This window comes from Callorhinus ursinus, unplaced genomic scaffold, assembly GCF_003265705.2.
Source record: "Callorhinus ursinus isolate GAN/ISIS: 27379988/994484 unplaced genomic scaffold, GSC_fseal_2.0 scaffold21, whole genome shotgun sequence".
NCBI lineage: Eukaryota > Metazoa > Chordata > Mammalia > Carnivora > Otariidae > Callorhinus > Callorhinus ursinus.
The window spans coordinates 26290663-26316637 of record NW_027397083.1 but is presented as its reverse complement, the minus strand read 5'-3'; the positions used below and the strand labels follow the sequence as shown (position 1 = coordinate 26316637).

Here is a 25975-nt window from a genome sequence, read left to right as displayed (position 1 = left end):
CACTCCTTTGACCTAACCGCTACCAAACCCCTGACAAAAATGTTTCCCTTGATCTCTGAAATCAACCTGCAGAACTTTTAGCTCCTGAGGCAGGTACCATTACAGTTGTTATGCTATTAAAATTTCTGCAGAGCCATTTTTCTCGAAGGGTAGGGAAATTGTTTGGGGCTAGGTTGGGATTGGTTTGATTGCTGCTGATATAAACATTTCTGAATTGTGTTTTCTTACATGCCCAAATAACCTAGGAACCTCAAATTAAAGAACAAAGCAGATTGACTAGACACAACCAGACTTTTTTTTTAAAGCAAAATTGAGTACAATAATAACAGCTTTCAGAAATTGTGAAAATGTCAATGCAAGAAAATTAGTTCTAATGTAAGCTTAGCCATAGAATTTTATTGAGGAAATTCTCATCTGAGCATGGAGCATTTAAATAATGAATTTACAAGGAGAAACACAAGGAAATCACAGAAAGCCATTACTTACAATAAGAAAAAACAAGTACACTTTAATGATTATAGATTTGAGTGTGGAATATTTTGCCTGATTTTTGTTTCATTGCCTCTTTGTCATTGGAGGGCTGTCAGATGATTTGGGTAAGTATCATGGGTGAATGTCTTTGTGTTTGCTCAGCAGAGAACAACAGTTGCAATATGTAAATAGGGTGCCTCTTCCCTTTGGATGCCTTGGGATATGTATAATAGATTAAGTTGGCTTTGTGCAGAGCAAACAGGTCTGTATTACCAAGAATATGAATAATGTCGGTTTCCATAATTGCTAACATCTGGCTTTCCATAAATCTGTTAAATTGCATGGAAGCAGAATTAGATTTCTGTGTCATAAGTAAAGCAATTACATGGAACTCTGTAGGCAATATGGTCTTATATTCAACTGTGAAATCCTTTCATTTTGGAGAAGCAAAAGCAAATCCAGATTTAGTCCCCTGCTTTTATTGCACACACTAGGTGTGTTCATCTTTATGCTCAGGTTTCTTAATTTATGAGAGGAAAACACTGCCAATATACTTGCAACTTTGTAAATGCAAAAATAACCAAATGTTAAAAAATCAGATTATAGTTGGCCACTAATTGCCAATTTAGAGATGATTTTAGAGAAGACCATAAGCTAAAGATCCTTTTGTAGCTACTGGTTGGAATCTTGAAATTACTCTTCCAGACAATTTCTGAAGTGCTTTTTTAATGGACCTTCCTCTGTCCTTGTGCTCAAGCATTTGACAGGAAACTGGAGTGGAGAGGGAAGAAGGATGGTTGCCTTCCTATTTCAGTGTGGTTACTATTTTGCTATATTTATTGTACTTTGAACCAGACTTATGGGCTTTCCCAGATGAAAACTCAACAGTAAAATGTGTTCCCTGAAGGGGAAGGTTGCATTTATGTCTTATGCTTACTGAACACCCATAAGACCAAATTTTTGTAAAATCGTCTTTATAATAGTAATGAGTTTATAAACTTCCTAGATTTAAGTAAGTTAAATAAATACATTGTACAGCCACAGTGCATTCTGGTGTACTTGGCACTGAGGAGAGAAAATGGAAAAAAGATTTAGTCCTTGCCCTCAATGAGCTCACTATCTATGTATGGGGATGGGTATATTAAATACATAACTCCTAAGAGATAAATGCAAGGATAGCATTGTGGATAAAGTAGAGTCAATAGTGACTGTTTTGCAGAATGAGGAATGGTGATGCTTGATCCTGATTTTGAAGACTCCACAGGAATGAAGATAGCATAGGAAGGGAAGTGCTTACCTTATTAATTAATTAATTTGTATGTCAACCCATTCCATACAGGCTAAAAAAAGTAGAGTAGGGATGGGGAGAGCACTCCCATAATAAGAAAAGGCATGTCCAAGGCACAGACAGAGGAAACAACATGAACTGTCTGTGGATAACCCATTGCTTTTGAACAAAAAGGAGATGAGACAAAAGCTAACAATTGAAATGTTAGATCAAGGCTTCTATGGTATTCCAGGAATTTAAATCTTCCATTATAAACATCAGAGAACTACTGACAGGTCATAAGCAGAGGAGTAACATGGACAAATTTGCTTTTTAGAACACCACTCCCCTGTGAAAGGTATTTGGGGTAGTGATTCTCATCTGGCTGAACAGAGCCCAGAAGTCTGGATCCTACTTTACACCAATTAAATCAGAGTCTAGGGGCGCCTGGGTGGCTCAGTTGGTTAAGCGACTGCCTTCGGCTCAGGTCATGATCCCGGAGTCTCTGGATCGAGTCCCGCATCGGGCTCCCTGCTCTGCGGGGAGTCCGCTTCTCCCTCTGACCCTCCCCCCTCTCATGCTCTCTCTCTCAATCTCATTCTCTCTCTCAAGCAAATAAATAAAATCTTTAAAAAAAAAAAATCAGAGTCTAGTGGTAGTGATCCTGGGCACCAATACTTTTTAAAGGCTCCTCAGATGTTTCTATTGAGCCCACAATCAAAAATCATGGGATTAGAGTGAGAAGTGACTGGAGTCAGGGAGACCAGATAGGAGGCACAAGTGTGAGGAGCTGAGCTAAGACAGAGTTCAGAGAAATCTGAATTTTATTTTTTATGATTACATGTGTGATGAGCCATCAGGTTATCTATCAATTTACTTTCTATCTGTATCTCCTGGACATCCAAACTAGATTGTAGATGTGATGAGAGAAGTGTAAGACTGAATATTTTAATTATCACTTTAGCAAAAACCGAGGAGTTGAGAATAATGCAAACATACCACTTTAGTATTGTTCCAAGATAGGATATACCACCAACATTGTCCCTGCAATGAGAGTTCAAGGAGGTGAATGATTACTATGAATTGGCATAATATTGGGAGATGCTTAATTGAGGAGGTAGGGCTTAAACTTTGTCTTAAATATCCATGTTCTTTAAGTCAAGAAACAAATATTCGAGTTCTTATGTTATCTGCAGCTTTATTTTGAAAAGACCATAAATTGGGGTGCCTGGGTGACTCAGTTGGTTAAGCTTCCAATTCTTGATTTTGGCTCAGGTTATGATCTCAGGGTTGTGAGACTGAGCCAGGCTCTGGGCTCCATGCCCCTTCCTCTTCTCCTTCCCTGCTCTCCTCTCTCTCTCTCTCTCTCTCTCTCAATAAGTAAATAAATAAATAACATAAATTAGTTGGGTATGGTTTTAAACAGGTGGTAAATAAGTGTCAGAGAGGCTAAGTAATGTGACCAAAGACATACAGTCATGGGTAAAATGCCTTGTACGTAGTAGGCACTCGATTAAATGGAAGAGCATGGTTTCAAACGGGTCACTTGATTCCCACATCCAATGCTACTTTTAGTGGGAAGAGTTAGAGGAAGAAGACTAGGGAGCTGAGAAAGTTTTCTAGGTAGGAGCACCTTATGGTCAAATGTGTTGGGAACAACATGGGTGTGAGGAGGAACAGTGAAGATGTAACTGAGGTCAGATTATAGTTGACTTGTGACCTAGGTGATTTAAGTTGGGTTCATTTCCACAGTTTTCAAAGGAGGAATCATTTTTCATTAATTTAATCTTTTTTAATTTTATTATGTTATGTTAGTCACCATACAATATACATCATTAGTTTTTGATGTGGGGATCCACGATCCATTGTTTGCATATAACACCCAGTGCTCCATGCAGTATGTGCCTTCCTTAATACCCATCACGGGGCTAACCCATCCCCCCTCCCCCCTCCCCTCTAGAACCCTCAGTTTGTTTCCCAGAGTCCATAGTCTCTCATGGTTCGTCTCCTCCTCCGATTCCCCCCCTTCATTTTTCCCTTCCTTCTCCTAATGTCCTCCATGCTGTTCCTTATGTTCCACAAATAAGTGAAACCATATGATAATATCTTTACTGAGGCTACATTAGATGGGACAAAGACAAAAAACAAATCTCGGAATAAATTAGCTTCTAAAAATATTGTATGAACTCCGTAACACTTTCTACTTTGTACCTCTGCTGTGAAGCCAAGATTTTACCAGTAACAGTGAATGCAGTCAGCAAGGAAAGATAGGTCATTTCTTTCTCATTATTTTTAAGTCACAGTAGTTTCAAAATTCTAGCAAATTTTGAGTCATTATATTCTCAGAATTTCAACTAAAGAGGATCCATGTAAGATCTTATCTTTGAAAATGAGTTGCAATATCTAGATGGTAAATAGTTGAAAGTAGATAAAACCACACAACATCCTAGTATTCTGAAAGATGACTTTTGACCTTGAGTCGGCACAAAAAAGAACTCTCCTGCATATGTTGGAAGGCCCAGGATACATCCCTTGCTCCAACATGGTACTAGATGTCTGACCACTTATTCATCTCTGTGCCTTAGTTTCCTCTTTTGTAAATTGGAATAACTATTTCCATCTTGCAATCATATGGCATAACTCACGGAAAAGCTTTGAAAAACTTTGAAACAATATATAAGCACAGTGTACTACCAGTAAAATTGATATTATGCCTTTTTAAGCACTTTATTGCTTTGAGTACTTTAAGAAAAAAGGCCACTTACAGTTATTTTTTTCTTTAATTTAGCCATAACCCTTAACCAAATGCCTATAACCTTGTACATATTTAACTCAAAATTTACGATGTAGAGTAAGTTAATTTATACTGTTCTTAATCTAACTTACTAGAGGGGTTAAACCTGAGTGGTGCAGTTGGTTGAGCCACTGACTCTTGGTTTCAGCTGGGGTCACGATCTTGAAGTTGTGGAATCGGGCCCTAGGTCAGGCTCCATGCTCTGTGTGGAGTCTGCTTAGGACTCTTTCCTCCTCTGCCCCTGCCCCTGCCCCCCCCCTTCAAGTAAATAAATCTTTAAACCACCCCCCCCATCAGAAGCCTACCAATAGTTATCTCTGTGTACTCCTGTGTTCATCCTTATCACTGTTGTAAGGACAGTGTCTTATATGTCATCATCAACGTTTATAATACTCAGTGTGCAAAAAAACCTTGTGCCTAGAAGACTTGGTAAAAATGTATTGGAATCAGTGTTATCATCATCTGAAGGATATTTGAAGGACATGGCAGTAGATTAATCGGTGGAGCAGAAGACTCTGACATATGACCAGTATCTTTACATAGTGTAAAGTCTGTCATAAATAAGAAAAATCAAGTAAACTTTTCTTAAGTGGTCTCAGAGCTAGGACCAATAAGTAGAAGTAACTGGAAAATAGATTTCATTTCCATTTAAGGAAGACATTTCTAAAAGAGTTATTCAGTGATGGAATTGGCTGCCTTTTGAGGTAATAGATAGCCCACCGGGAAAAGGCTCAAACCAGAACTGGACAGCTCTGTGTTTGGGATGTTGTTAAGGTCACTCAAGCTTTGAATGTCAGGGAAGGCTGACTGGATTTATGCTTTCCTTCCATATTTAGCTGTCATTCGAAAACAGCAAAGTATATGTGTGTCTTCCATCAGCATCCATGCCATACATAGGATAACTCTCAGATGGTCTTGTGGGGGGGGTGCGGGAGGGGGGAACAAAAATGCTTTTGGCCCTTAGGATGGAGGGGATTCGATTAGGCAAGGCACCTACCAAGATGGGCAGTCTAATTGGTTCAGGGTTGTCCTAATTGCCCACTTGTTCCTACTCAGTGGCTAATCTATTCACACCTTTACTAAAAGACCCAGATCTCCATAGGGTGTATCTACACTGTTAATGAATTAGCACTATTTATGGCCTCTGGATGGTATAGTTCTTGAGAATATCCTAAAACTAGTTTAGAGCTGCTATGGGATAATTTAGTAATTGGAGTCCAACAGCTGCAGGTTCGAGTGTCAGACCTGCCACCAATTAGCTATATGACAGTAGGCGTGTTATTTCACTTCTGTGAGCCTCAGCCTCATTATTTGCAAAATAGAGATAAGAAAAGATGCTCCTACACAGAGCTGCTTTGCAGAGTAAATGAGATAATGCATGTGAACAGCTTGGCACAGTACCTGGCACAAGGTAAATGCTCAGAAATGTTAATCAATGCTATTGTAAAGGATCACTATTTTCTAATAACAATCTTGGCTAGATTCTAAAGCTCTGTGCCTTCTTTATTGCAGACATTGATGAATGTGCCTTAAGAACTCATACCTGTTGGAATGATTCTGCCTGCATCAACCTGGCAGGGGGCTTTGACTGCCTCTGTCCCTCTGGGCCCTCCTGCTCTGGTGACTGCCCCCATGGGGGAGGACTGAAGCGCAATGGACAGGTGTGGACCTTGAAAGAAGACAGGTGTTCTGTCTGTTCCTGCAAGGTGAGACTAACAGAGTGCAGCAGGAATTGTAGCTGTTCTTTTCCTTCCTTCACTCTCTTCTCTTCCACCCTACCTCTTTCCCCCAGGTGTTGACTTGTGGGTCTTCTGTAGTTTCTGAAAAGACTTCTCCTGTTCTGATCCATGCTACAGCTAATGATGATGCTGAGTGGCAGGCAAACCTGTTTTGAATTGGTCATGCTGTTAGTGACAAGTGAGGTGTGTGTTTGAGAAGAGACAGCAAAGCACAGAGGGAGTGGGGCAGAGAAGCCAATGTTAGTCCTCCCTCCGAGACCCTGCATTGCCTTTCAGGCTGGTTGGGTGAGAGCTTTAATGAGCCCTTATCCCACACACAGACTTGCTGATTAAAACTACTCTTTGCCTGAAATGATCACCTGCAGGAACTTGCTCATTTTTGTGGTGACATCATCCAGAAAAGCAAGGCTCACAGGCTTGCTTCCAGTGGTCAGAGACAGGTGGACCTCTGTTCTGAACAAATGGTAATGATAGGATGAGGCTTTCTGGTAAATGATGTCTTCTTTCTATTCGCATTGCCGGGCTGGCTATTCCTTACATTAAGTTGTTTGGAAAAGTGAGTTTAATGCTTATGAAAATAAAATTCTGTCATCACCCGGTTTTGCTTTATGCTTTGCAAAATGGGCCTATTAAAATGTTTGATTTCCTTGGGCTTTATTTCTTCTTTTGTTGATCTTGCCTATTCATTTTCCTTTGATATTACTTTACTGTAGCTCTTGCATTGTATTTTTTATGTCTTTTGGGATGGAACTTTTTAATCTTGCACTTTATGGGCGTGGGAACCATGAGAAATGACTTGTTTAGTAGCCTCTTAGGGAGCTGGTGTCCTGATAAATTCGGAGTTCTCTCTGGAAACAGAGTTGAAAAGTCATTCAGTTCATTCACCTGCCTTCAAGTCTGCCACACCTCCAAAAGACCTGGGGGCCCCTATTTAGGAAAGCTAAACCAAGTGTTTAGATCATCACCCCATAAAGCTCATTTTTTATCTTATACATTCATCCAGTTCCACACATCCAGACATAGGTCCAGTGACCCCATTTTCTGAGTACCTCCTATGTTCCAAGCACTGTGTAATTTAAAAACAGCATCACACTTAATTCTTGTAACACAGCTTCGAAAGATAAAGTTTTAAGTTTTAGGGCAAATAATGTGCCCTAAATATCACAGGATATAAATATCTAAGCAGGGAGTTGAATTCTACTGGCTTGCCCCAAATTTCATAGTTTTCTTATCTGGCCACATGTCCTATAACACTCTACAGGTGGATACTTGTTGATATATTTAAAACCAATTAAGCAGTCTTTCCAACTTGACTGATCTCAAACTCTAAACTTTGTACTATATTAACGATTGTGTGGGGCACTGACTCAAAGGGCAAAAGTTTTAGCGAAGGAAAAGCTTGTTGTGGTTTAGAATAGTTGAGGAAGTTTTGTGGAAGGGGTTGGCAATTAGGTCTCCATTCAGCCAGCAAAACAAGAATGAATTCCTTTATTCTCTAGAAAATACTGCTTTCCCCAAGCTTATGAGGAACAACAACCTGACCCTGAATCCTTTTTAGGTTTTATAGTTCCCCAGCCCCTGAAATAAGCAAGATATTTTAGTTGAGTCTTGACTAGAGTATGAAACCAAAATTTCGTTTTTAGTTTTTGTTTTATTTAAGCCCATGGGAGGGAACTTACCAATCACTAAACTTACCAAAGTTTCATTAATTAATCATGCCAATAATCCAAGCAGTGTACATTGATATATTCTGCTTTGACTCCTAAAATCTCTCCAAAGTCATGAGAATTTGAAATTGCCACAAGAGATGAACAATCCTTGTAATCCTATACTGTTAATATAACTCCCCTCTACCACCCCCCACCCCCCACCCTTAATGAATAAAGTACAGGAAGATTTCTTTACATAAATCTTTTGCTGGTTTATTTTCCAGTTGCATTTGTTACTCATTAATAGCATAGCTTCAAGAGCTTGTGGAGGGAAAGGAGGGCCTGGATTTAGGAGCTAAATTAAAAATCCTAAATAAAATTCTGTAGGACATTCCCAAAAGATGAACTTATATGTGACCCCACTTTTTTCTTTCCATTATTTGCATCTGAAAGTGTCTTATTCTAATTTCATAAGAAATAGCTTCAACACTTGAGCATCCAAATGGACTACAATAGCATCAACTTTGAAGACTAAGAAGTAAAATCGAGGCTGGGACATAAATTCTGGCTCTTTAACCATACTCTTGTTTCAAATTCAAATAAACCAAATCACATAATAGCAGAATTACGTAAGCCAACAAAGGGTGAAGGCTTACTGTTAAAAGAAGCAGAGTTGAGCAGTCTACAGATTCAATGGAATCCCTATCAAAATATCAATAGTATTTTTCATAAAGCTAGAATAAATAATCCTAAAATTTGTATGGAACCACAAAGCAATCTTGGGAAGGAACAAGTCTGGAGGTATCACAGTCCCAGATTTCAGATATACCATAAAGCTATATTGACCAAAACAGTATGGTACTGGCACACAAATAGACATAGGTCAGTGGAAAAGAATAGAGAGCCCAGAATTGAATCCACACTTAAGTGGTCAATCTACAACAAAAGCAAGAATATATAATGGTGAAAAGTCAGTCTCTTTGATAAATGGTGTTGAGAAAATTGGACAGCTACATGCAAAAGAATAAAACTGGATCACTTTCTTATACACAAAAATAAACTCAAAATGGATTAAAGAACTAAATATGAGGCCTGAAGCCATAAAACTCCTAAAAGAAAACATTGGCAGTAATTTCTTTGCCATCCCACTTAATAACATCTTTCTAGATATGTCTCCTAAGGCTAAGGGAAACAAAAGTAAAAATAAACCATTGGGACTGTAACAAAATAAAATTCTTTGGCATAGCAAAGGAAACCAATAATAAAATGAAAAGGCATCCTACATAATGGAAGAAGATATTTGCAAATAATATATCTGATAAAGGGCTAATATCCAAAATAAATAAAGAACTGAGACTAAACACCAAAAATAATCTGATTAAAAATGGCCAGAGACCTGAATAGACATTTTTCCAAATAAAACATACAGTTAGCCAAGAGACACATAAAAAGATGCTCAGCATCATTAGTCATTAGGGAAATGCAAATCAAAACCACAATGAGATATCACCTCATACTAGTCAGAATGGCCAGTATCAAAAAGGTAAGAAACAAATGCTGGCAAGGATGTGAAGGAAAGGGAACCCATATGTACTGTTGGTGGGTATGTAAATTGGTGCAACCACTGTGGAAAAGATTAGGGAGGTTCCTCAAAAGTTAAAAATAGAAATGCCATATAATCCAGTAATTCTACTACTGGGTATTTACCCAAAGAAAATGAAAACAGTAATTTGGAAAGATATACACATTCCTGTATTATTGCTACATTATTTACAATAACCAAGATATAGAAGCAACCCAAGTGTCCATCAGTAGATTAATGGGCAAAGAAGATGTGGTATACATATGCACATATGGAATGATGGAATATTACTCAGCCATAAAAAGAATGAAATCTTGCCATTTACAACATGGATGGGCCTAGAGAGTGTTATGGTAAGTCAGAGTAAGATAAATACCCTATGATTTAACTCATGTGGAATCTAAACAAATGAACAAACCAAAAAAAGAAACATACTCATAAATACAGAGAACAAACTAATGGTTGCTGAAGGAGTGGGAGTTGGGTAGATGGGTGAAATAGATGTAGGAGTTTCAAAGGTGTAAACTTCCAGTTATAAAATAAATAAGATGGAGATGAAAAGTACAGCACAGGGAATATAGTCAATAATATTGTACGGTGACAAATGGTGACTATGCTTATCGTGGTATTGTGTTTTATATATTGAGTAATGTATAGAGTTGTCAAATCAATATGTTGGACATGTGAAACTAATATAATGTATGTCAACTCTACTTCAATTAGAAATTTAAAAAAGAACAATGCTTAGGTTATCAGGAGAAAAGGGTGATGGCAGGGTGATGGCATCATGAAATTCTCAGGCAAGTTCAGATAGAACCACCTTCACTTCATGAAAAAAAACTAATGTGGGATTGAGGTATCAATATTACAGAAATTGGGGTGGGGAGTGCAGATTAATACCCACTTGAACAAAATTAGATCACACAATTGAAGAAACATTTAGATAAACTTCTCTAGACCCTCAAATTAAAGCAAGGGCTCAAACAAGATAGGCAAAAAGGCAAGGTCGTTAAACAAGAGAAAGGGGAGAGTGGCTCTTGGAGAATGAGTTGAAGGGAAAAGCTATGCAATATGAAGACTACCTCAGAAGCTTCCTGGGACCAAACCTGTACTGATGCCATGGAGATGGGGGAAAACCCATCGATTTTGAGGGGGAAAGGTGGAGAAGAAACATGCTTACATGATGGATATGGAATCTGACAGTAATAATGTAGCACACAGTGGGCTTTCCTGAAGAGAATACAACAAATGTAACAAAACCAATTTTACAGACAAAAGAGAAGGATGACTGTGATTTGTACACCTGAAGGATTCTCTTACTAGGACAAGACCAGTCAGTATGAAGTCATCAGGACCAGTACTAGTTCCATAAGCATGAGGACAAGATAAGGTCAGAGTTATCCTGGGAAATTTCAGATTGGCTTCAGACTTTCCTCAAATATGTAAAAAGCTCAATATGTAAAAAGACAGTGGAACAATTATTTGCAGACTATGGTGGGGGACACACCTTTGAGCTAGGAACTCACAAATACTTCTTACATTGTATGCCTTAGTTGGTAAAATACGTATTAAAGGAAGAATCAAAGAATTTATGACTATGAAGAAAAAAGAAAAACTATACAAGCAAGAAGTCAGAAGGCACTCGGTCTCATACACATATGACAACACTGCGGGTTGTCATATCATAAGGAGATTAATAACTGATGTTTCAAGATTATCCTTCAGATGGAGGCCATAAATAAAACATGTACTGGCATGCTAACGGTGAAATTGGTGTATTTATTCATAGATTTTTTTTTAGCCGCTGAATTAAAATCCTTTTATCGTCATATTTTGACCCAGGGCTTATATTATCCAAGGACAATAAGCCTCTTTAGATAGTATTCAAAATAAATACTCTGCTATATGATTCCTATATTATACTTGGAAGATGGAGTATCATCTCCTTCCTTTAGACTTAGAAGAAAGTTGAATTTAAAAGTTGACAAAGCCAGAAATCAACCTTTCTCACCTTAGACTCTTATTCCTGGGTTCTGTTCCCTTCCCTTGAACTCCTTGGAATTTTGAACTTCCAGGCATTCTACCAGGAACAAGAAGACCTGGATTCTATTCCTGGCATTGCTAATAAGTGGTTTTGTGACCCTGAGCAGATGACTTAGCCTCAAAGCCTCTTTCCTCAGCTGTACAATGAGAAGATTGGCTAGATGATTGCAGTTCTTTCTGGCTCCAAAATTCTGTAAGTCTGGAAATGCCTGCTAAGTGACATTTATGCCCTCAGTATTCCACTTTCACCCTTTCCAAAATTTTTTTTTCAGTTTGGGGCTTAAAATCATTATTCATGTAGACCTTTCAAATCCTTTCTAGGATTTTCTCTTTTCTTTCTTGCCAGCAGCTGGTATTTCTACATTTACTTTACAGTAAGTATTATGTATACATTTCTTTGCATATTATACATTGAAATAAGATTAGTATGTCATCACATACAAATTATCCTTTTGAATTCTTTACAACAAGAAGAGCAGTAATTTGGGTCAATTTCATATTTGAAGGTTTAAATATTTAAATGGTTTAAAAGTAACCTGGATTACACAACAAATTGCATTTTTCCACTAGGTTTTCAGCCCATCTAACACCTGCTTAAAAATGTCAGGCTTCAAGATGTCTGAATATCACTATAGGGCTGAGTACACCAGCATTAGTCCATTCATTTTATGCACATAACCGTAGGAATTTTTTCTTAAAGTTTTCTTGAAACAGAAGTTTTACATGAAAAGGTTGAACACCTATGCTGAGGTGTTCTATCATCTAGTTGTGTTATTTTATCCCATTTAGGTATAAAGTACAGCACAAAAATTTTAACTTTATATATGTGTGTGTGTGTGTGTGTGTGTGTGTGTGTGTGTGTATAAGTAATTCAACAGAAAAGGTTGATAAATAGTAGGAAAAAAGGGTAGAGTTGGAGTGAACTTCTTGTCAAAGTCTTATCCTAGTTTTTGGTTCTATATATAATTTCAGGGCATCCCTACCATGACAAGAAGCAGATGAAACACCTGTGCTAAATAATTGGGACATCCATGAAAGAGGACATTTAAATAGGTACTCTTGAGTGATAGTACGTAGTATAGCCCAACATAATTTCTCCTGTACCTTAGCCACATATTATCTAAAGTCAAGTCTTAATTTGATTTATAAAGGACACATGGAAATGAAGAGACCTGGTGTGGAAGAGAGAGTAGGGGGACCAATGTCATTGATAATTCTGTATAGATACTTTTGGGCAATTCCTTCCTCCACCCCAGGATCTTCCTCCTGTCATAAGGGTGGAGGTAGAAATGAGCTAACATTTCTCATGTATCTGGCACTATAAGTATCCCCTCATACTTTAACAACAACCTTATGAAGTAAATACAAGTATCTCTTTACAGAAGAAACAGAAACTTGTTTCACACAAGTTAAGTGGTAAAGAAGTGAAACTAAGATATCCATGACAAAATTCCCAGGTCTCCACTTAGAGAAACCGGTTCCCAGCCCTACTGCTCTGCCTGGGTGTGGTTCTGTGAACTCTGCAAGATATTTTACATTTCCGAGCCAGGGTTTTATCAGTAAGACTGGGTTAATATCTACGGACACACTTGCTGTGAGAGTGAACTAAGATAAAGGTATATTTGAAGTACTCAGCTCAGAGCCTTGCAGAGAGCTGTCTATAAGTAATCACTTACCAAAAATGAGTCAAAGTTATTTTAAAGACCACTCCCCCCCCCCCCCCCCCCACCCCCCGCCGCCTTGAGTCAATACACCAGGTTAGCTACTAGTGTTTCATGCCAATTGAAAGAGGTCTTGAAACATGTCCACAACTTAATGGAGTTCAACAATAAAGCCAGGCCAACACAAATGGATTTGGGCTTCTGTTTAGATTCCATATGCTTCCCTGATAGTGACAGTGATTTTTATGCACCTTTAGACTACTTAATTGATTAGGCACAGAAAGATTGCTGAATTGCTTGGAACCCATGTTCTTCCAGCATTATCCATACTACAGATACCCAGAGTGAAAAATGATTCTCTCTCTGGGCTTGACCCCTAAATCTTAGTTACAGCCCAGTTTGTTTTCACAGATACCCATCTCTGGCTCTTCCATTTATAAATCTGTCAAGGGCTTTAGGAAGACATCTTTATTTTCTACCTGTGCTATGTGGGAAGAGAGAGAGGTCTCAGGTGTATTAGCTTCCAGGAAACTGCAGCATTTTCATATGACTGTAGGTAGTGGTCATCTTTATATTGTTGATTACGGAGATGAACAGGCAAATAGATACATAAACAATCACCTGTCATGCCCTGGAAGAATCATGAACAGTTTGTTCTAGGAGCATAGAAAGGGGAAATATACCCTATCCTCAGAAGATACAGAAAGCAATAAGGAGGTGAAGTTTGAGTGAGACCTTCAAGGATGAGAAATTTAGCCAATGAGAGATGTGAGGAAAGTGACTCCCAAACAGAGGGAAGAGAAGAACAAAGAAGCAAAGACATTACATATGTTCTGATAAGGAAGATGTGAAGTAAATTCTGAGCTTAGAATATCAGAAAAAAAGAAGAGTATGGGAAAGGGATAGCTGATGATAACCCTGGAGCTAAAGGCTAGGGACACAGCCAGACGATGGAATTTAGACTTAATTTATAGGCTGCGGAGGATCATGAGGGACTTTCTGTCTAGGATTGGCATGGCCCAATCAAGGTCTGATTGACATCGCTGTAGAAAGACTGAGGAGATCAGAACTAAACGGAGAGATACCACTGAGGCTGAAGTAAAGTTTCAGGAGAGTGCAGATGAGAACCTGAACAGGGGATAGAGAGGTAAGAGCACATGGGAAAGGGAACACAGAAATCCAGTGATGTGTCCTGATGAGCTGTAACGTCAGACCCTCCGCCTCTGTGGCAATATGTGCCCTCATTCTGTGGGCAGAAAAGAAGCTCCAGAGCGGCACGTTTGAGACTTAGCTACCCCATTTCCTTGGGCAAAAGATTTCAGGTCACTGACAAAAGAAAGAGCCAGGGTTTACAAGTTAGGCCGGTGCACACTGGATAAAGGTCAGACACTGTATTTACTCCTGCACCTTTACCTACTACAGCTACTATTAGTAGTAACTGGAAAATCCAGTGGCAGAAAAAGAACATGCTATGCAGGCCAGATTTCATTTCTTTGCTTCCTGCAGCACTGTTTTGTTTTATTTGTTTGCTTTCTTAATTGAAATGTGAATGGCGTTCATCCTGAAACTGCATGTAATACTGAAGACTCGAACAATACCACGTCTTGAGTTTTTCTGGCAATAATGGAGGTGGATAGGGAAATGGATACCATAAATAATAACCAGTCGCCCTCCATGTCATCTTAAACAGAAGGAGGGTAGAGGAGAGGGCCTTTGCCAGGAGATTGTCTGGAATGCTGGCCATTTGACCTGGCCTCATCTAAGCCTTTGCCCAGAAACTGAGGAAGGTGGCCATGGTAGGGAAACCTCACGGGTTTGTGGGTTTCCTTCAGGCAAGAAGAAAGCTCTACCTGCACGGGGAGCGGGGGCTGACAATAAAATAACCCTGCCATTCTCCATGTGGCACTCACTCATAGAGTGAAGAACAGGGATGAGTCACCTTGTGCCTGGGGCCAGGGTAGAGGCTAGCTTTCTGAAATCCTGCAGGTTACTCAGAGAAATGCTCTGCTTTGCTCTCTGAACCTAACCAGCAGGATTGTCAATACCTTCCTGGCTAGGGTGTTCCTGATGGTAGGAATTGGCCGTGCAAGCCCTAAGATTGTGTTTCCTTTTCTTTGAAAGAGGAACAAAGTGGCAAGTTTAGTTTCCCTCAAAACTCTAGTGGTCCTGTCAAGGAAGAGGGTCTTCTTTTCCATCCCCCCTGACTTCATACTTCCACTGTGCAGTTCCAAGCCCTGCATTTCACTGCAGAACCTTGAGGGTTAGGCCATGCTAATCTCCCAACGGACTGGGTTACCTTATTTCTCGATCAGACATTCTCAAACTTTCCCTTGCACCAGAATCCCCTGGAGGGCTTGTGTAATGTTGATCACTGACCCTACCCCTGGAATTTCTGGTTCAGTAGATTGGATTGGAGCAGAACAGTTTGCATTTCTAGCTAGTTCCAGGGAGATTCTAATGCTGCTGGTGTGAGGCCCACACTTTGAGAACTGTCGGCCCAAGAATCCTTCGGATTTCAGTTTGTGTGAAGTTCTTGTACCCTGCTCTTCAGGCTCCTCATGACACAAGGAAGCGGCATATTGGAAAATCATTGCTATAGAAGTCCAGAGTAAGGTCTGGTTCCTATTTTGTCATTAATTTGCTGTGTGGAAAAGTCCTTTCCCCTCTCTGGACCTGATTTCCTCTTCATTAAAATGAGGCAGTTGGCTTCAATGACTGTTAAAGGTTTTACTGGAGAGGTGCTAATTAGAGAGGGCTAATGGGCTAGTTGTGGGATGTAACCTGGAGGCAAAATTAATATGTTGTAAGGAAGATTGGATAGCACACCACCATAAATTTGCACGTGAGAAGGTAGAACAGATGGGTGGGTCTGGAGTACCACTCTTAATTTTACCCTTTGTATCAGAGATCAAAACATGTTTTCTGTAAAGGGCCAGACGGTCTCTGTCTCACATACTGAACTCTGCCCTTAGCGTATGAAAACAGCCACAGACAATATGTAAATGAATGAGGGAAGCTGTGTTCTATTAAACATTGTTTACAGAAACAGGTGACTGGCCGAATTTGGACTGTTGGCATCAGTTTGCCAAACCCCAGGTTATATTATTATTCAATTTACATCAATTATCTTACCTAAGTCTTCCTTCTTGATTTAAAAGTTTCCAAGCTGTGGCAGAAAAAAAAGAAAAAAGTGTTATTTTGCAATCTGGACTAAATAAATTAGTGTGTCGAGTATTCAGTAATAAAATGTGTAATTTATAATATAAAACTTATAACTTTCCATGGCATTATAAGAATAAATTCATTTTTTATTTGCTAGGAAGGTGTTTGTCCCTGCTTCTTAAAATTCAGGAGCAATTTAAATATTACAATGATTATTAATTGTTTATAGCTGAGTTTTCATTATAAAACTGCAGAAAAGCATTTAGCTTCTATGGCAGAAGGGTGAGAAAATACATCTTTGGCATGTAAATGGGGCTTGTTCTGACCACCCCAGCTGGGACAGAGGTCAAGCTCTGGGAATGACCCCAGAGATGTACCATGAGAAGGATTACTCACCATCCCCGAGTTCCATTTCCTTGCCAAGTTTGGATTCTAGCGTGGTTGTGTTCTGTGAGCTGAGGTTTTGTAATGACATTATCACTGAATTAATGGAGCCACCTGTGACATTTTCATTATTAAAAATGATTTTCTTGACAGTTACTCTGTAATTCAAAAGGCAAAATGAACATAGCCATCGTTCTAAAATATGTTAGAAACTAAGAGGGGCCTATTTGGCATTTTCACATAATTGATGAGATATGAAATTGCTTTATTTTGCACTAACCCTGGAGGCTATCCACTTATTCATTCTTTTAATCCCCACATGAGGAGAGAAACACAGTATTCTGATTGGGCTTCCTTGCCTGTGGACAGTAACCCCTTCTAGAAGAATCTGTCCCTGTTTGATATGGTTTGTGGACATAGCTCTGTCGGTTACTGAGGCCCAGTCCTTCTATACTTAGGGAGAGTAGTATTGTGACCTCAGTAGCTGAGCTGACCCAATGGTTTTATGTTGTAGCTACCATTACTTTGCTTAACTTCTTGGCTAAAATAAATCACTAGGGAGTCTTTCTGGGCAATGATTACACAAGCAAAATATGTTAGTGAGTTAGAATAAAGGCCTATTGTTGGAAGATGCCTAGAATCTGGACAGTTCTTGGTCCAGACTAATAATAATCTCTGACTCAATTCACCTGCGTAACTGGAGAGAGTGTGTGTGTGTGTTTGTATAATCTTTTACCCCTTGATATTTGGGAAATTATGATTTCCTGTCATTTCTTACAGTAATAGAGAAAATGCACACGCTTTGAGGAAAAGCATTTTTCAACCTGTTATGTTATTATTATATACTTAACCAGCATGTCTCCTTTCCATTCTCCATAAAAAATATAAAGCATTTAAAGATTTCCGCTTTTGCTGACAGTAAACTTGTCTCAGCAAGTCCTGTCCTATTCAACATTGTTATCGATGAAGTAGATGAAGACCCCGAGGGCAGGTCCATCAAGTTTGCAGATAAAGCTGTGAAAGAGGACAAACTATGGTGGATGACAGAAACAGCATTTAGAAAACATTGTGACAGGCAGGAGAGATGAAATGGACCTAACAAGGTGCAGTACAGTAAGGATAAACATCAGGTTTTATCTTTGCTACCCCCAGATGACTAAGTGCACAAGATGGGGATAGGGCTTAATGAGGTTTTAGTCTTCATTAAGCTCAATATAAATCAACACCATGACATAACCATAGTAAGTAGGGAAGTAAATATTGAAATCAGACTGCATTAAAGAAAGTACAAGGTGACCATGAGTCCCAATTCACTGTGTTGGTCAGACTGTTACTGAAGAATTATATTTAGTTCTTTTACTCAGCTACCTCATGTGAGAAATGGAGTGTAAATCATACTCCACAGAATTATCAAGACCAAATGTGCTAATGCATATAAAAGGCTTAGCACAATGTATGGCCCAAAATAAGTGTTAAAATTATGGTAGATTATTATTATTACTACTACTACTACTACTACTACTACTATTGGAAATACTTGAAACTGTTGAGGATAAGGCAACTGTAACACTGAAGGGACTCAAAACTAGTGGGACTGGTCAAAAAATTAGAGATGTTTAATCCAGAGATGAGATGATTCAGTGGAGACATAAATGCTGTCTTCTAAGAACAAAAGAGTTGAAAATGTGACAGAAAGGACTGGGAGTTCTGTGACTAGCAATGGGTGTGGACAAGGATCAATGGACAGAGGCAACAAGAAGTCCAGTTTTTAACATTCAGACATGAACAGAGATATATACTTTGAATGCCTTCCATAGTGGTGGCTTCCTTGAGAAGGAGAGCTTCAAGCACAGGCTTGATGACTTTTGAATATGACTGCTTTAGAGAGGGTTCAGTATAGGTCCAGGGGGCTTGGTTATGTGTCCTTTAAGGTACCACTGGCTCTGAGAGTCTTTGGTTTTGTAAATATTCAGCAAAGCAGTTATAACCATAAATGTCGCCACAGGTCTTACCTTACATTTTCAGCATTTTTTATTGTCTGAGGTGAGAAATTACTGTGAATAACACACGTATAATGGGGACAGGCTGCAAATGTGCAGTCTTAATGTTTGAGTGCTGTTGAACTTCAAGTCTTTATGAGTGTTCAGGGCCATTACTCCAGAAATTGTACTGGGCCTATTATTTGGGTAACTGCCTCAAGGTGGAAGGTGGCACCTAATCAGAGCCCTTTGTAATAAGCCACCTAAAGCCTGTCTTGTAGAAGAAAAATTGTTTTGAAACCAGAAGCCCTGATGGAGTTCCTTAGAGATCGCTAACTCCATACTTGATAAATCATTTAGCATCCCTGGGCCTCAGTTAATTCTTCTGTAAAAAGGGTATAGTCAGACTTCCTCCCAGAGTTGAGACAGAGATAAAATTCAATGAATGCCTTTGAATGTGTTTCATGTTATCATTATGAATTGGGAAAAATACAGTAGCATGATTTTCCACTCAAGTTCTTGAGCATAGATGCATTTTTAACTGCTTAGTTTAATTGTAATTTTACTTAGAAATGTGATTTTTTGGGGAAAAGGGAGTTTCAAAGAACATACTGACTTTTTTAAACTTAGAAATATCTCCGTTTTTACACGGGCTGCTCTGTAGGCAAGGTCGGGGAAAGGGGTGCATGTGTGCACGCGCACACACGTGCATCTGTTTTGAACAAAATGAAAGGTGGCCAGGGGAGTACTTTGACTCTAAAAAATCTTTCCTGTGTGCTCTGTAAAGTGTTTATAAGGCTTGCTTTTCATAGTGCCGCTACCTTGTTTCCCTAATGATGTAACCCTCCTTCACCTCATTTCTAAACAGGATGGAAAGATATTCTGCCGACGGACCGCTTGTGATTGCCAGAATCCAAGTGTTGACCTTTTCTGTTGCCCAGAGTGTGACACCAGGGTCACAAGTCAATGTTTAGATCAAAATGGACACAAGCTGTATCGGAGCGGAGACAATTGGACTCATAGCTGCCAGCAGTGCCGGTGTCTGGTATGTCAGCTTCCCTGACAGGCTGTTATCCCTTTACCCTGGAAAGGTTGCTAACTCAGTTGCCTAAGGGCTTGAGTTTCCTGCTATTTGAGAGTCTATTCAGGGAGCGCAATTCTTGTGGCTACTAAGGGGCAAATGCTCTGCCTGAAGACATTCAGATTATACTATTTAAAGTAATATACAGAGACAGGTGGAGATGGGTGATATAGGTGATGGGGATTAAGGAGGGCACTGTGATGAGCACTGGGTGATGGATGGAAGACTTGAATCCCTATATTGTACACCTGAAATGAATATAATGGTGTATGTTAATTATACTGGAATTAAAACTTTTAAAAACCCAAAACAAAAAACAATATAGAAGGCAAAAAGAAAGTGTTCATAGGTCAGATGAACTTTTTGGCAAGTCCAGATCAAGAAAAATGCCCCCATGATTAGAAAGTCTTCAAAGCCTTGACTGGGACCTGTAGTTCTTATAGAGCCCAGTCTTTGATTTCTTGGGATCTAACCATTAAAAGTTTCAATATGAAAGATAACAGAACGTAGCAGAAACATCAGGGATTGAGTCAGAGAGACCAAGAATTTAATCTTACGTCTCCCACGTGTTAGCTCTGTGCTGTTAATCTGGGCAAGTCCTCGCAATGCACCGATCATTCTTTCCTTCATTGTACACAAGGGAAACTATCTATTTTGTAGTTCTGCTCTGAAGATAAGAGAAATTATGTGAAGCACAAATGCAGTATTTGGCACAAAGAAGGTACTTAGTGCACAACAGTTGCTATTGATAACGTTTCCTAGGTTGAAAACTCTGTTTTGGATGCTAAACCTTCATAAAGAAAAAAAATGAAGGTAGTTTTGGACCTTAATATAAAAATACTAATGGTATCATAAGATTTGAGAGTGTCCAGAGAAAAAAATTTAATTGCTGTACCTGGTTCTCTCTGTTTCGAATCACACCACACACAAAGGTTTCTAAAGGATGCAAAGACTGTTGGGAAACATAATCATAGTGAATATGATGTTCCATCTGTGAGGAAGTCATAACTTCTGAAACCAAGTCACAACCAAGTCAACTTATAATGGAACCTATTAGCTACATTCCATAGTTTAACATAGGCTGAAATTAGTGATTTAGTCTATGGATACTGTATGAAGACAAGCATTTAGAGAAATTGTACTGTAAATTGCTATCAGATTTTCTTTTTTTTTTTCTTTAAATTTTATTTATTTATTCATGAGAGAGAGAGAGAGAGAGGCAGAGGGAGAAGCAGGCTCCCAAGGAGCAGGGAGCCCGATGCGGGCCTCGATCCCAGGACCCTGGGATCATGACCTGAGCCGAAGGCAGACGCTTAACCATCTGAGCCACCCAGGCGCCCGCTATCAGATTTTCTAAAGTCTCATGGTGAATGTGCAGATCATCTTAATAAAAAGCATTCTTCTGACTCACTCCTACTACTGAAGAGTATCACTCAGATATATTTAAATCAAAGCCATTTTTTTCAAGCTCCCATCCAAGGGCAAATAAACCCAATACAACTATAAAAATTAACTTCCACATCAGTCTGGAAAATCGCATTTTTTTTTTCAAGAAGCCAGTCATCAGGCACTTAGAAGAATCGGGCTTAATTTCAGACATGAAATTTTCAGAGCATTTCAGAAGTGTTTTCACTTCCATCCCCAGCCCCTAAGGTTAATCTTTCCTGGGAAAACTGAGGATGTTGAACACATAGCTTAATAATTACTTGAGTATAATGTGGGTCATATTTAATAAATATTTATCAAGACTTTGCATGTGCTAGACTCTGGATGCTATAATGGTGAGCATGATAGATGTGGTCTATCACCAAAGGCCATTGTCTTGTGAAGCTGACCAAATAATTAGATGTGAGTTTGCATAAATTATAATAACAGAAGAGGCTGCATAGAGAAAGAGTTATAGGCAGCTCAGTGGAGCCACAGTTGCCAGATCCTGAAACATACAGAGGCTCCACCTGAACTGTAACACCTTGCTACACGTTAGTGATGTTCCTAGCTACACGTCACATTCAAAACCATTCTGAAATAGTTCTCTTGATATTGCCCAATCTCAATTTTAAATTTGATACTAGGAACTCAGTTTATGAGGTGGGTGAAATATTACAGTGCTTCAAGTTCCCCTTTGACCTTGAGAGTAATTAATTTCTCTTTAAACACTAGCCAACACCTTATCACCTCTTCACTCATTGCCCATTTGATTAGCATTTTTTGACGCAAACTGTGCTAAGTACCATCTAGATAAAGAAACAAGGCCAAAGCCTAAAGCCTCAAAACTTAATCTGGAATTGCACTGAGAGTGATGATAAGGATCATAAGTATGATGATAAAAATAATTATGGGCTGCCACTGGCACCCAGGGATAGGACCTGCCTCTTTTTTGGGCCGCACTAGACAGTCAGCAAAAGCACCCTGGAGGAGGTGATATCTGTGGTAGCTCTTCAAGGAGGAAGCATATTCTACCTATAAAGGTAGAAGTAAAAACATTCAGTAAGGACAATGATGAGAATTACTGCCCCCCCCTCCCCAGACTTTGGGAACAGAATTGTGCATAAGGACATAGATGAGCCATTTTTGGCTTTCTCTCTACAGGAAGGAGAGGTAGACTGCTGGCCACTCACTTGCCCCAATTTGAGCTGTGAGTACACAGCCATCTTGGAAGGGGAGTGTTGTCCCCGCTGTGTCAGTGACCCCTGCCTGGCTGATAACATTGCCTACGACATCAGAAAAACTTGCCTGGACAGCTATGGCATTTCAAGGCTTAGCGGCTCAGTGTGGACAATGGCTGGATCTCCCTGCACAACCTGCAAATGCAAGGTAATTGGATATCCTGAGGACAATCAGGCCTTGAACAGTTGTCAGAGAGTACCTGCAGGAGGTCCATTCCTGATGTTACTGAATGCACAGATTCTGAGGGGCATGGTAAAAACACAGGCAGGCATTTACTTCTCTCAGGAGGTTAATATGTCTGAATGGATCATAGCTGCACTGCGTTTAAAGGCAAACTCCAAATGAACATGGAATAAAATTGTCCTCTCTCATGCCTTTGAACTACAGAATTTTGACAATTGATACTAGGACCAATTATGGCTGATTTAAGCTATTTTGACCTGCATATTAAAAAGAAAAGGAAGAAAGGAAAAAAGATCTCTTTTCATCCTGGAAAATTTTATAAGCTCTTTCATGAAACTGTCAGTGTTAGAAAAAAAGTGTTCTATGAAGTTGTTTGCTTTGTTTAATTATCACAGTGCCTAATGCGGGAACCCGAAGCTCTTGCTGCAGGATTTAATTAATTGTGATTATTTTCCTGTCTTTTTAGAGGAGTTCCCATGAGGGATCCTCATATGTCTTTGAAGTTAAAAACTGACCCCTTCCTCCCTACAGTGCTTGGAAGAGCTACGACTACATTGGACTCGGAGCAGGGGTTAGGCAGTGTCAAATCTCCGTCAAAACATCTGTTTAAGATTCCCGTGATTAAGCACATTTAAAATATTAGTCTGTTCTATCAAATCCTGGCTCAGTTCCAAACATCAGTGGAAGGTTCCCAACTCATCTTTTTATGGCTGTTACAAAGGTAGATGAGAAAGTGCCATCTTAAGATTCAGCCCCAATAGAAAAAGGCCAATATCAAACTTCACATAGCAAAAGAACCATGGTCCTGTGTGTGTGTGTGTGTGTGTGTGTATACCTTCAGCCCCAGCAAAGAAAATGACCGAGGGATGTGGAAACTGTTATTTAGTAGTATTTCTTTGAGGTCAGGTTTGAGATTCATTTAGGGGGATTATAAAGGTGTATTTACATTAATGCATGTCCTTGATTTTTAATGAATTTCCAATAATTTATATATCTAAACATGTACTGTTACCTTCATAGTCACCACGAGAGACTCTATTCCTAATATACAGACCTTTCTGGAACCCATTTTGGAGTTGCCTTCAGGTCCCTGTGGTACTTTGGATTAGCTTTGTTCATGGCAAATGATCTTTGAGGGGTTTGTTTTTGAAAACAATTTTACCTAGAATAAGTCCAGTGAATTAGTTGTATAAACAACCTGGAAATACAGGGGGTGGAGTCCCAAAGCTGGTTTGAGCTCAGAGGTATGAGATTATACTGCCAGCAAGATCTAGCAGGAGGGACTTAAGAGGGTCTCATATGTCCTTCCTCCCTTACCACTCCTTCCCTAGCATTTTTCTTAACTTTAAGTAGCATTCATGGAGTTTATGTCAAAACGTAGATATGGTCATTTTGAATATGAAAATGCACATTGCTGATTGATATTTATATAGCCTCTGTCTCAGTTGGCTAACCCTTACGTCTTGATGCACAGAATGGACGTGTCTGCTGCTCTGTGGATTTGGAGTGTCTTCATAATACCTGAAGTATTTAAAATGGACTCATCATTGTGGGAGAAGAATGAACAAAATGAAATGAAATGACCATCCAGCATAGTGAAGAACAGGACTTGGTGTTTTGTTTGTTTGTTTGTTTGTTTGTTTTACCACAGTTACCAAAGTCTCCGTCTGAGGAAGGTGTTTGGGGGTTGCCTTTTGGACTTACCACTTTGTTCACTCTTGCTAACCTAGTCTAGGTGACCTACAGTGCAGTGCTTTTAAGTCTCTGGTTGTTAAAAGAAGTTCCCCGTGTTGTAAATCAGATGTTTCCCTTACCAAATCATTTGCAAATACATTTAAATGATCTCATGGTAAATGCTGATGTATTTTTTGGTTTATTTTGTGTACAAACATAATAGAGACTCAGCGCTTTTAATTTATTTTTTTCTTGGGTTTTGGATCAAATTCTACAAATAAAGTTGCCTGTTGTGATTTTGTCCCATCCACTGCATACTTACTATTGAGATCCCTGTGAAATGTTTTGATGAATATATGGATGTAGAGTCTCACTGCATCATACTTATATTTCCAACTGCTGAACACACTTAGATGCTCACTCATTCAGCTTCAACAAGGTGAAAGAAATGACGATATATTAAAGAGGGGAAGGACCCCAAAGATAATTATATAATTATTTTTTTAAAAAAACTTCTCCTCCCTTTTGCAAACAAAGTGAAACAAAAGCTTAGGTCACAATTTAGTCACAATGGCAATACTTACCACCTTTCAAAGCATTGAAAGAGAAAGAATCTTTGCATTTGTTTTATATAGTAATTGATAACTTACAAGGGACCTGCATACCTACTAATACAAGTTATCATCCTATTCCTACATTACACAAGAGTAAATGAATGTATTCTAGGCAACCAGTTTGTTCAGATCTAGTTGATTTATAACATGTTGGGACTGGTAACTGGGTCTACTAATGCCTGACCAATGCTCTTTTCCTCTAGACCACATAACCTCTCAGATGGTAGAGGATCCATTTTTAGGAAAAGTTATTTGTATGCTCAGTGGTTATTTTAGAACAGCGAAAGTTTTCATCTGAGCCACCACCATATTTTTAAGAGTTGGCAGTTACTGAGTGATACAAAATAAATAATATGTGTAAATAACATTTTATCTGAGCTGAGAATTCAAACTTAAGTTGTGGTTTCAGGTAAATCACATCTTAGTGGTTTGTAAACCCTAAGGCTCTTGACTTCATCATTATTCTGAATCAAGTTGGTTCATGAAGTTTTGTTCACTTTCCCAACATTGAAAAAGATGTTAAGTAAGTCATGCTAAAAATAATATTTTAAATCCCCCAAATTAATAAAATTATTAATTAAAAATTACAAGCTCAGATTACCATCATTCATTGGTATTTGCCAGAGATGATGCTCAATATCATCAAATGTTGTGAAGACGGACTTAACACATGAAATTAACTTCATGTGCTGAATTATGTCAATAGTAGTTTAAATACTATATTTGACAGCTACGGCTAAAGTGTGATAAATTAGAACATATCTCCTCTTTATTTCACCTCCTTAAATGTAATCTTGGAATGGAGAATTTGAAAATGATTCTGAAAATCTTTATGACCCAGCATTAAAAAATATCTTTAAATTTTCATTGGAAAAACAAAAACATTTACAAGAATCATTGGTAACCATATAGATCAGTGTTGGCAAACTATGATCCCTGGGCCATATCTGGCCCTGTGCCAACTTTGCTGGAACACAGTGGTGCCCATTCATTAATATATTCCCTACTGCTGAAGAGGTAAAATG

At 38.9% G+C, this 25975-nt stretch overlaps 1 protein-coding gene across 4 annotated transcripts in view; it reads left to right on the top strand.

The window, feature by feature from the left end:
* NELL1 (neural EGFL like 1) overlaps positions 1–24760 on the top strand; it is an 857163-nt gene extending 832403 nt beyond the window's left edge. For 2 of the 4 annotated variants that reach the window (XM_073904917.1, XM_073904918.1), the window contains exons 17-20: positions 6045–6238; positions 19600–19776; positions 22402–22626; positions 24137–24757. In XM_073904917.1, coding sequence (XP_073761018.1) covers positions 6045–6238; positions 19600–19776; positions 22402–22626; positions 24137–24187 — 647 coding nt within the window. In that variant the 3' untranslated portion in view covers positions 24188–24757. Of the gene's footprint in view, positions 1–6044; positions 6239–19599; positions 19777–22401; positions 22627–24136 lie in introns of all 4 variants that reach the window. The other 2 variants (XM_073904919.1, XM_025879299.2) reach the window with 2 other exon arrangements.
* The last annotated feature ends 1215 nt before the right edge of the window (positions 24761–25975 follow it).